This window comes from Sinocyclocheilus grahami, unplaced genomic scaffold (genome assembly GCF_001515645.1).
Source record: "Sinocyclocheilus grahami isolate Dianchi unplaced genomic scaffold, SAMN03320097.WGS_v1.1 scaffold72.1, whole genome shotgun sequence".
In the NCBI taxonomy this organism is placed as follows: Eukaryota; Metazoa; Chordata; class Actinopteri; order Cypriniformes; family Cyprinidae; genus Sinocyclocheilus; species Sinocyclocheilus grahami.
In genome coordinates this window covers 130,926-141,856 of record NW_015505251.1, presented here as the reverse complement: position 1 = coordinate 141,856, position 10,931 = coordinate 130,926, and the positions used below count along the sequence as shown (strand labels likewise).

General features: G+C 37.1%; 1 protein-coding gene across 1 annotated transcript in view; it reads right to left on the bottom strand.

Moving 5' to 3' along the window:
* Nucleotides 1-10,931, bottom strand: part of LOC107585599 (glutamate receptor ionotropic, kainate 4-like) — a gene marked incomplete at its 5' end in the record, with an annotated part of 199,736 nt that overhangs the window by 61,660 nt on the left and 127,145 nt on the right. The window contains one exon of the mRNA XM_016272688.1: nucleotides 3,785-3,946. Coding sequence (XP_016128174.1) covers nucleotides 3,785-3,946 — 162 coding nt within the window. The remainder of the gene's footprint in view (nucleotides 1-3,784; nucleotides 3,947-10,931) is intronic.

Here is a 10,931-nt window from a genome sequence, read left to right as displayed (position 1 = left end):
CATATTAGAATGATTTCTGAAGGATCATGTGACACTGAAGACTGGAGTAATGGCTGATGGAAATTCAGCTTTGCATCACAGAATTTTTATTTATTTTAAAGTATATTATATTGGTTTTTATACTGTATAAAAGTATATTCTACATCAACCCTACACCGAAACCTACCCCTCATAGAAAACTTTCGGCATTATTACAATAAAAAAAAAATTTGTTTACTTAATTTTTGTCAAATGAGGATGTCCCCAAAGGGAGTTTTTTGGAGATTTTGTCAGGTTTAGCTAACTTTTGGGTACAAATTTGTCCCCAAAATATGTTAAGTAGGTACACACACATACACAAACATGAAATACCGCCTCTTTGACCTCATTGATGCTCTTATTTGAATGGGAGAAAATTACTGCATCCATGTTTTAATATCTACTGGAAAGCATTTCAAGAAGAGTGAGAAACTTATCAATGCCTGCAGTTGTAAAATTAAGTGTTGAAAAAAGCACATGGATTTGGGTGTTTGGCTGTCTGCATGCATTTGGCCATGCAGAACTTCATTAAATCATTCAGACATTTCATTGTTGATCACTGTGATACAACCACCACTTCCTTTGCCCCCTCAGCCCCCTGGAACTGAATTACTGACCACTTTAATTACATCAGATGGTGTGTTAATGCACTGCAGCAAAGATTGTGGAGTTTCCTTTCCCTCTGACATGCATTATGGTGCTAAAGCTTTCTTTAATGAGGATATGTTATGCTGCATTATGGAACAGCACAGCAGCTTAGAGGAGGTGGAGATGTGTGTGTATGTGTCGTGAAGGAAGATTTAATGTGTTTGTGACTAAAATAGCAGTCTGCGTAAATTTTCTTGACTACGTTCCTCTCCTTTCTGTAGAAAAAACAAAAACAGTGTAACTATTCTGGTCGCATGCAGGGAAACGTCCTGGCTGCTCTCATTAGGCGAATGCATAATGACAATGTGTGCGCGCTGCCGACTGAGGCAGATATGCAGGTTCGCTGGTTAATCTCTGCACAGACTAGCCAGTCTAGTCTTTGACTAATGAAGTCCAGGGCTTAAATATCTATTTGGTTAGTGTCTTCCCTATCAAACACATTAGGCAAAGCTAGTTTTTAAGGCTTTGCATTTCTAGGCCAGTGTGTAACACAGAGTTGAGTCTCACTGTGGGGTTTAGATCTGTTCTCTCTCTCATCTGTCTGCCAGACTACAAACCATCCTCTGATTAATTAAAGATTAGACCTAATTAAATGAGAAGTGCAACCAGGGCTAGTTTCTAAAACCAGGAGGCATTTATTTTTCAAAAGTCTTCCCCCTTCAGCTTTAATTAGAATACAAAAATTTTAAATTAATTATTTTGACTTACTTGCATATAGCAGATAAAGAAATGTTACCGATCGATCTTTGATCATTTATTTTCGCTATTAGCTTCCCTGGATGTTTGATGGAGTACAAACTGGGACTGAGATCAGGAATAATACATTATACAGATGTTTTCGTTTCCAAAGTGACGGAAATAACTGTGCTGACGTGAACATGCAGGGTGTGTGTATTCCTCAGGGTGAATATGTGACTTTGTGTGATGAATTATACAGCCATAGCCTCGGCTTCAAGGTAAGCAAGAGGACATGGGTAGTAGGCTGTTCCAAATTAATTAACACAGAATCCTTGAGTTACAAAAAAATGACTTAATTTAGAATACTAGACATAAACACAAAAAGACATTTTTTTAAAGGATAGTTCACCCCAAGAATTTTAATTTTGCCATTATTTATTCACCCTCGTGTTGTTCTACCTCTAATTTTTCAGTAAAACCCCAAATGAGATGTTGGGATGGAGGTCCAAGTTGCTCTTTTCTATAAAATGAAAGTGAATTTATTATTTCAAGCTCCAAAATGAGCAAAAGAGTATAATAAGTGTAACCCACAGTGAACATATGGCTACTTTGATGATTTTAGGATGTTTTTGTTTTTTGGAGCTCATAAGGACAAACCACCACCTACTTTTATGATAATAAATTGGTTGCTTGGACATTCTGCCTAACATCTTCTTTTGTGTTTCATGAAAGAAAGAAAGTAACTGATTTCACTTCAATTTCTAAAATGAAAATTCTGTCATTAATTACTCACTCTCATGTCCTTTCACACCCGTAAGAACTTCGGAACATCTTCGGAACACAAATTAGGAAATTTTTTATGAAATCTGAGAGCTTTCTGACTCTGCATAGACAGCAACGCAATTGAAAAATTCAAGGCCCAGAAATGGTGTGGCCATATGGCAACATGGTCTTTGTGTTCATTTCCTTGCCACTGTCTCTTTAAGAGAACGTTCTCGTTTTTTGGGTTGGAAAGAGAAGACCTTAGTTTAGCCAATGATGTGCTTTGGGTAAGTCACATGACATGCAGTTTTTTTCTGTGGCGAGATTTCTGACATACTGCGTCTCTTGTCGGTAGTTGCTGAAAGCAAACAAACAAGGACCAGTCCATCTTTGTGTTCATTTCCTTGCCACTGTCTCTTTAAGAGAACGTTCTCGTTTTTTGGGTTGGAAAGAGAAGACCTTAGTTTAGCCAATGATGTGCTTTGGGTAAGTCACATGACATGCAGTTTTTTTCTGTGGCGAGATTTCTGACATACTGCGTCTCTTGTCGGTAGTTGCTGAAAGCAAACAAACAAGGACCAGTCCATGTCACTTCCACAAAAAAATCAGAAACATCACTGTTATGATGTTATGATGACATATTCACCTCTCAAAAAAGTTTTTATGAAATTAGTTTTTGGTAAATCATTCAAATGTATGTGTTGCCAAGCGGCAACACTGTGCAATAGTGGAATGACATTATTACAATAGTTTAGCTAGCTAGCAAGGTCAGCTGCAATATATTTGTTTTAACTGTATAAATTTGCAATTTAAATAACATTCATGAAAAATGTAATGAAATTAAAAAAAATTAATCATTATTCAGCAAAAAATAATGGAATAAATAAAATAAGTTGTTGGAAAGTATGTATAAGGTGTCAATTATACTGTAAGTATTGTGTTAAAGCTTATAATAGCACCAATTGAATCAACACAAACAACATTTCTGAGGAAAAATATGAACTATAAGTAAACTTACACTTATTCTAAGTTAGATCCACTATTGTATGCTGTTGACGTATGGCAACATATCATAAAGTACCTTAAAATAATATTTTTTTCCAATTTTTTTTTTACAGCACTTCAAGTTAAGCCATTCTTAGAAAAGAAAAAGAGTCAAATATTTTTTTCTATAAGTCTATCATAATGCGTGCGGTAGAGGGTTAAAATAGTCCATGTGACATCAGTGGTTCAACCATAATGTTATGAGGCTACAAGAATACTTTTTGTGTTGTGGTACTCTTGTGAACGTGCAGCGGAGACTGGCATGGAAGAGAAGAAATTGTTGAATAAAGTTGTGTTTTTTTTTCTTTGTTCACAAAAAGTATTCTCGTAGCTTCATAAAATTAAGGTTGAACCACTGATGTCACACTAACTATTTTAATGATGTCCTTACTACCTTTCTGGGCCTTGAACGCTTCAGTTGAGTTGCTGTCTATGGTGAGTCAGAAAGCTCTCTGATTTCATAAAAAATATTTAAATTTGTGTTCCGAAGATGAACGAAGGTCTTACAGGTTTGGAACAACATGAGGGTGAGTAATTAATGACAGAATTTTAATTTTTGGATGAACTAAGCCTTTAACATTGATTTAATCATGCATATTCAAAACATCTTTAACTAAGAGTTTCTCAGCCTTACTGGTGTTCCTGCAAAAGGAGCATGATCACAGTTCTCCTGCCAGGATCGATTGAGGCTGAGGACGAAGTCCTGAAAGAAAGGATGTGTCCTGTTGAAGACTGAAAACCCGACAATGTTGACTCGTTGATCAGCTAAATCGTCCAATCGTAGCAGAGAGAATTCCTGCAAGGGAAGAGAAAACATTCAAGTTAACTCACCAATATGAGTGCTTCTTATCGAGTTGCTAAGCTCAGGTCTCTTGTCGAATCTAAACAACCTAATGATGCCCATAGGAAGTAAAACAATATCGTCAGGCTCATTAACAAGCACTGAGGTAATTCTGCCAATTCCTGGGCCAAGTAATTCAATTCAGCAAACGTTAATGCTTAGGAGAGCAAATTCCAGCAGCTATTGTGCTTCAGATCCCAGGAGGGGCACTTTTGAGATTGTGCGAAAGCGGGTAAAAAAAGGTCCGCAGTGTTGTCAGTCTGCGTCCCGGCACGTGCAGTACTTCAGCTGAAGGTTAATAGAGATGTCCCAGGCAGTTCCTGCTGGCACTATTACAGTCTATGACTCTGTCACCATCACTGGCTCAGGGGACACCGAAGATGTGATGAGGAAGAGAAGTTATAGTGCTGGACCCATGACACAGATAATATGAGACGAGATGAGGAGAGAAGAGCAAAGAGACAAGAAGAAAAGAGAAGAGACAAGAAAAGACATGATGAGAAGAGACAGGATGGACTGAGACCTTTTCTCAGAGAAGAGGAAACTGGATGAGAAATAATGAAATAAAATGAGATGATACTACACAAGAAGAGACAGGATAAACTGAGAGTAGATGACAGTGAAGAAGAGGAGACTAGATGATAAATAATGAGATAAAATGAGACAACACTAAATCAGAAAAGATGAGACTACGTAAGAAGAGAAAGATGAACTGAGACCAGATGACAATGAAGAAGAGAGAAGAATATATGGGAAGAGATGAGATGTGATGATACTAGATGAGACATGACAGAATGAATGGAGACTTGAGGACACAGAATAGAAGACTAAATGAGAACAGATGAGATAAGACTAGATGAGATGAGACAAGACGAGACAGAATGAACTGAGACTAGATAGAGAACAGAAGACTAAATGAGAAAATATGAGATGAGACTAGATGAGAAGAGAATGGATGAACTGAGACTAGATGACAAAGAAGAAGAGAGGAGACTAGATGGGAAGATCTGATATTAAATGAGAAGAGACTAGATGAGACGAGACATAATAAACTGAGACAGAAAAACTAGGACTAAATGAGAGGTCCAAGACATTATAAAAAAACATGAAGTGAGACTAGACAACAAAGAAAAGAGGAGAATATAAGGGAAAAGATGAGATGAGACGAGACTAGATGACAGAGAAGAAGAGAAATTATGAGATGAAATGATATGAGACTGCATGAGAAGAGAACGAATGAACAGACTATGACAGAGGAGAAGAGACTAGATAAGATGAGACAGTATCAACAGAAACTAGATGACAGTAATGAGAAAAGATGAGATGAGACTAAATGAGAAGAGACAGAATATACAGACTAGACGTCAGAGAAGACTAGATGAGAAGATGAAAATAGATGACACTAGATGAGAAAAGACAAGAAGAGTGGCTAGAACACAAAGAAAAGGAAATGAGATGAGATGAGAGACAAGAAGAGAAGATGTGACAGAACGAGATGAGAGACACCATAAGAATCGAGAGTTGAGACAAGAACAGACATGATGAGGTTTACCATAAAGAGAAGTGAAAAAGACTTGTCTCACAATAGGACTTTATGAGAACACAGAGGATTACCTGAGACTAGAAGACAAAGAAGAGAATGAGATGAGGTGCGACTAAATGAGAATAAAAAATGAATTGAGGTTGAAAAAGAACAGTAAATAGTAAAAGAACAGGAAGCATGTTGAAGCTGTGTGTGCAGGAGGGGTCAGGGAAGGCGAGCAAATGATCCAAACACACACAATAGCAAATCCCAGCCTTACACGAGGAAGCATGCAGTAAGATTGAAGCACCTCAGATCAAAGACAACACAATCTTGCCCTCTCATTACAAACACAAAGCCAGATGAGGACAGCCACCCGGGCCATGGATAGCGCACACCGCGTAGGATTAAAGCCTCTGCCGAGAGGACAGGAAGAAAAGGAAGGGAGCGCAGTGTCATGGGAGCGCAGAGACAAAAATGCACTGCAGAGCTTCAGGAGACAGTTTGTTTCAGAGGAAACCCGAGGGAGAGAGACCGCTGAATCTTCTTGTAGATAACAGAAGCTCCTCTTTTCTTATTTTAGAGGTGGAGCGGCCTCTCTGATTCACTAAAGGATGGCCATGTCAGCTTTTGATTTGAATAAAGGCTGTCTCCTGATCTGATAACAACACAATGCTGTGAAACAACGTTGAAATATGCTCAGATGATTCTGGCGAGAGACACAAGGCTGATTCCATTCTATAACAACAAAATCATGCTGCAAAATATGTAAATATAGCACCTCCAGCACTAAAACCTTTTATTTAAAACTCTCACACTCATTGTGAAGCGTCAAACTTTAAACTTAATTAAAAAGAGTGAATAATAAAACACTTTTCATTAGCAAGCAATTTTTGAGACATTAGATGCCGCAAGCTACAATCTGTTGCTGGCATAAACCAAAAAACATCAGAGTGATGCTGTTGACAAATAATAATGCTGCTTATTGTATGGCTTTGCAAATGAACCTTTATTGTAAATGGACTCATATTGATTAGCATATAAGAGAGTGTGAACAGTTGACCCTTCCTCCATCTGCACTCCCTGGTGCAGTCTGACAAGCCCGACGGGAACGGACCTGTAATTACTCTCCGAGCGCATGTTAATACTTCATTAAAACAGAGACTGTGTAAATGAGCCAGTCATTAACTGTGGCGCACTTTGGGCCACTCATACACGACACAGAAGGTCACCGAATGTCCCGCAGCACGCGTGGAGTGTGTGCATGTGTGATTGAGCAGACACTTCAGCATTTACTAAAAATTAACTGCCCACTAATAGCACCTTTCATTTGCGCGTGCAGTTTTTTTTTTGCGCCTAATTCACAATAGTAATTATGCAAATTAGATAGTAGCACAAACACGTTATGAACACGTTGCAGTGTTGTTACAGATAACGAAAACTACTAAACATCGTTTTTATTATTTGAAATAAAGCTGAAATAAAGAAATATAAATATTTTATGAAAAACAAATGTTGCCTTGGCAAAAAACTGAAATAAATAAGTTTAAATATTAAAATCACTAAAACTGAAATAAATATAAATTAAAGCTAAACAGAAATAAAAATAAATTAAATGAAAATGACACAAGCACATAACAAAAGTTCTAAAATTTTAAATAAAATTTTAATAAAAACAAAAGTAATTCAAAATATTACATTAGTTTGCAGTCTGAATTGAATGTTCTGAGATAAAGACTGTTGAGGTCTTTCTATTTGGTTGTTCTGTCCTCGCTAATCGCATGCAAGAAGCAAACACACAGAGCAATCTGTGTAGTCCGATTCATTTAAGTCAGATTAATAATTTAACAAATAATTCAAAAAGAATCTTAAACGCAGGAGTTACTTGTTTGAATCTGTCTGATGAACTCTAAATGAACTGAATAAACTTGCTGAATTGACCTGTGGTTACTAAACCAAATGTCTGATTCAATACAAGTTAAAGCTAAACATAAATAAAATAAACAAATAAATAAAAATGACAAAAGCACAAAAGAAAAGTAGTAAAACGAAATGTTCTGAGATAAAGACTGTTGAGGGCTTTCTATTTGGTCGTTCTGTCTTCTCTAATCGCACGCAAAAAGCAAACACACAGAGCAATCTGTGCAGTCTGACTCAAGAACAAATGAGTAATTTGAGATTAAGAATTTAACAAGTAATTCATAAGACTCACATGCTCAGGAGTTACTTGTTTGAATCAGTCTGATGAACTCTAAATGAACTGAATAAACAATGAATTAATACAAGCGGTTACTGAATCAAACATCTGATTCACTAACTGAAATATAAGTCAATACATTCATTAGCGATGTCCCTCTCAAAATGAAGCAATTTTAATATGTCAGTGTCAATGTCAATGTCACTTTATTTATAAAGCACTATTTAAAACAACAGCTGTTGACCAATGTGCTGTACATAAACATTAAGCAATAGTTTCCAAAAAATAAAATAAAGAATAAAAGTGAATACATGCAAATTATAACATGACACTATGTCATTTGTTAAAAGCCATTTCAAACAAATAAAACTTCAGTTTTGATTAAAAATTTCCTACAGTTCTGGCAGTCCTAATACTAGCCGGCAGGCTATTCCACAGTTTTGGCGCAGCTACTGCAAATGCCCGGTCACCTCTGAGTTAAAATTTTGTTCTTGGAACCACTAATATTCCCTGATTTGATGATCTCAAGGACTTCCCTGGGTCATATTCCAACAAAAGATCAGTAAGGTAAGAAGGTGCCAAGCCGTTTAAAGCTTTATACACCATTAAAAGGACCTTAAAATCAATTCCGTAGCGAACCGGCAACCAATGTAATGCCATTAACGTCGGTGTGACGTGTTCATATTTTTTAACCCCAGTCAGGAGCCTAGCCGCTGCATTCTGAACCATATGAATACTTATAAACCTGTTTCTTTTATGTCAATGTTCATCTGTTTAAATAAAATAATACCAAAACATAAAATGAATACAATTTGTGATGGTCTATAATTACTTTTTTATTATTATTATGTTTCTATAAAAATATTAATATCGTGATATCATCAACAAAAATTTACTTCCAAACTAATACTGCACCGGGGAAGTCGTGGCCTAATGGTTAGAGAGTCGGACTCATAACCCAAAGGTTGTGGGTTCGAGTCTTGTACCAGCAGGGATTGTAGGTGGGGGGAGTGAATGTACAGCGCTCTCTCCCACCTTCAATACCACGACTGAGGTGCCCTTGAGCAAGGCACCGAACCCCCAACTGCTCCCCGGGCGCCGCAGCATAAATGGCTGCCCACTGCTCTGGGTGTGTGTTCACTGCTGTGTGTGTGCACTTTGGATGGGTAAATGCAGAGCACTAATTCCGAGTATGCATCACCATACTTGGCCACATGTCACGTCACGTCACTTTCACTTTCACTTTTTTTTTTTTTCACAACTGACTTGCACCAATACTGCACCAATAACTGCTGCCACAACCAACAGAAAATGTACACAGAAATATTTTTTAATTCAGTTTAATAGCACAATGTTATACCCACCAGGCAAATAGTTATAATCTATAAGCCAAAGTTGCCTAGAAAAGAGGCGTGTTTGCACAGAAAAGAATGATAATGACTTCATTTAAATACTCACAGTGCAACGCTACTTCAGCACACTTAACACCTGGCTAAACTGGATTGCAAGTGGTTAGTGAACAAGACAGTTTTTTTTGTGTGCCAGAATTTCGCAAATCACATAAAACCACGCACACAAACAGTTCTTTAACTGTTTGGCCAGCGTAAGAGAAGAAGCATCTAGGAGACAGTTGGACCCCTGGGACAGCAGCTGCTCCTGATCTCTGGCAGGATGACAGAAGAGAGAGAAGAAGAGAGGACAAGAAAGAGAGAGAGGAAGGAAAGGGACTGGATAGAGGAGAGAGAAGGGAGGTGAGGCGCTGACAGGCTGGCGATGAGCCCCTGACACAGCCTGTCACCTGAAGATCAATCAGAAAAGCAGAACCTGGGCCAGCTTGCTGCTTCACCGCTGGCAGACTCTCTCACACACACATACGGGTGTACACACATGCATATTGTTTGTTGTGGCACAGCCAAACAGAGTTTGGAATAATGAGCTCCCGGGAGAAATGCTAAACCCCGATAGGTGGTAAAACAGTAGAGGGTCCGAACAGGTCTGGCACCCAAATCAAACTAATTCAACCTCCAAAGTCATTCTGTGTTTATTTAATTGACAATCTAAAGAGGACACAATCTGACAATCTAATATTAATTTTGACAAATAAAGGCATTCCCACAGGTTTCAGAGTACAAAAAGAAACTAAAATAAATGTGGCACAAATATAATAAGAAGACAACACGGCACAACAAATGCAAAATAATGAATTAATATGGCGGCATCTGAACACGCATACTTTCCTATATATTAACTGAAAAATATAGTACGTAGAATGTTCAAATTCGCTGTATTATTAAAACAGTACAAGAAAAGTACCAGATGACCTTCCACTTTGTGTGAGATTCTGGAGAGCTCAAGCAATGGACTGTGAAGACGTGTTTTCACAGCTGTTAACACTGAATAATAAATGTTTACATTTTCATAAAAAACTTGTGTATGTACAGTACATTATAACACTGTACTTCGTGATTACACTGGCATTAAATGACAGAAAACTAGTTAATGCTGCTGCAAAAGCGTTTCTAATACTAATGCTGAGCGCTTTCATGATGCTTCGAAACCTTCGCGAATCATTTATTTCAAAGCCTGTGATTCTGAGCATGTATCAAACTGCCAAAGTACGGCATTTGTTGTATCATAACTTTTGAAATGTTTAGAAATGTTAATTGTTCATTGTTAGGAGTGATCTCTGTGAACCCATGTCTATATGGGTTTTACCTGATTTTAAATCAGTTTTATACATTCTTAATGACACATTTGTATGATAAAAAGGACGGGTTGTAGCTATTAGTGTCTTATTGGTCTGATTAACTAAGCTCTCCATAAAACAAACAAAAGAAGCAAATTATTAAAATAACACGTATTACATTTCATTTAACAGATAAAACATGCAATGAAACATATTGTTGAAACAATTTGTTTGAAAAAGTTTTTCATGACAGTTATACCGTTCTGAATAGCAGGCATGTTTCGAAAACCTAGAAAGAGTGAATAATTTTGTGAAGCAAATGGTTCAATTGAATTCAAAGTTTTAAAAAGCTTTGCTTCTCCGATCACAATACAATGGCTGAGGAAGTGACTGTAAATTTGACATCTTTCTCTCTTTTGACCAACGTAATTGAAATCAATGTTTTTTTCCTCTTTTGTAAAGTCATATAAACACTATAAATAGATTTTTTTTTTGCTATTGGAACAAATGGGAATGTAAAAATTATATTTGTTTT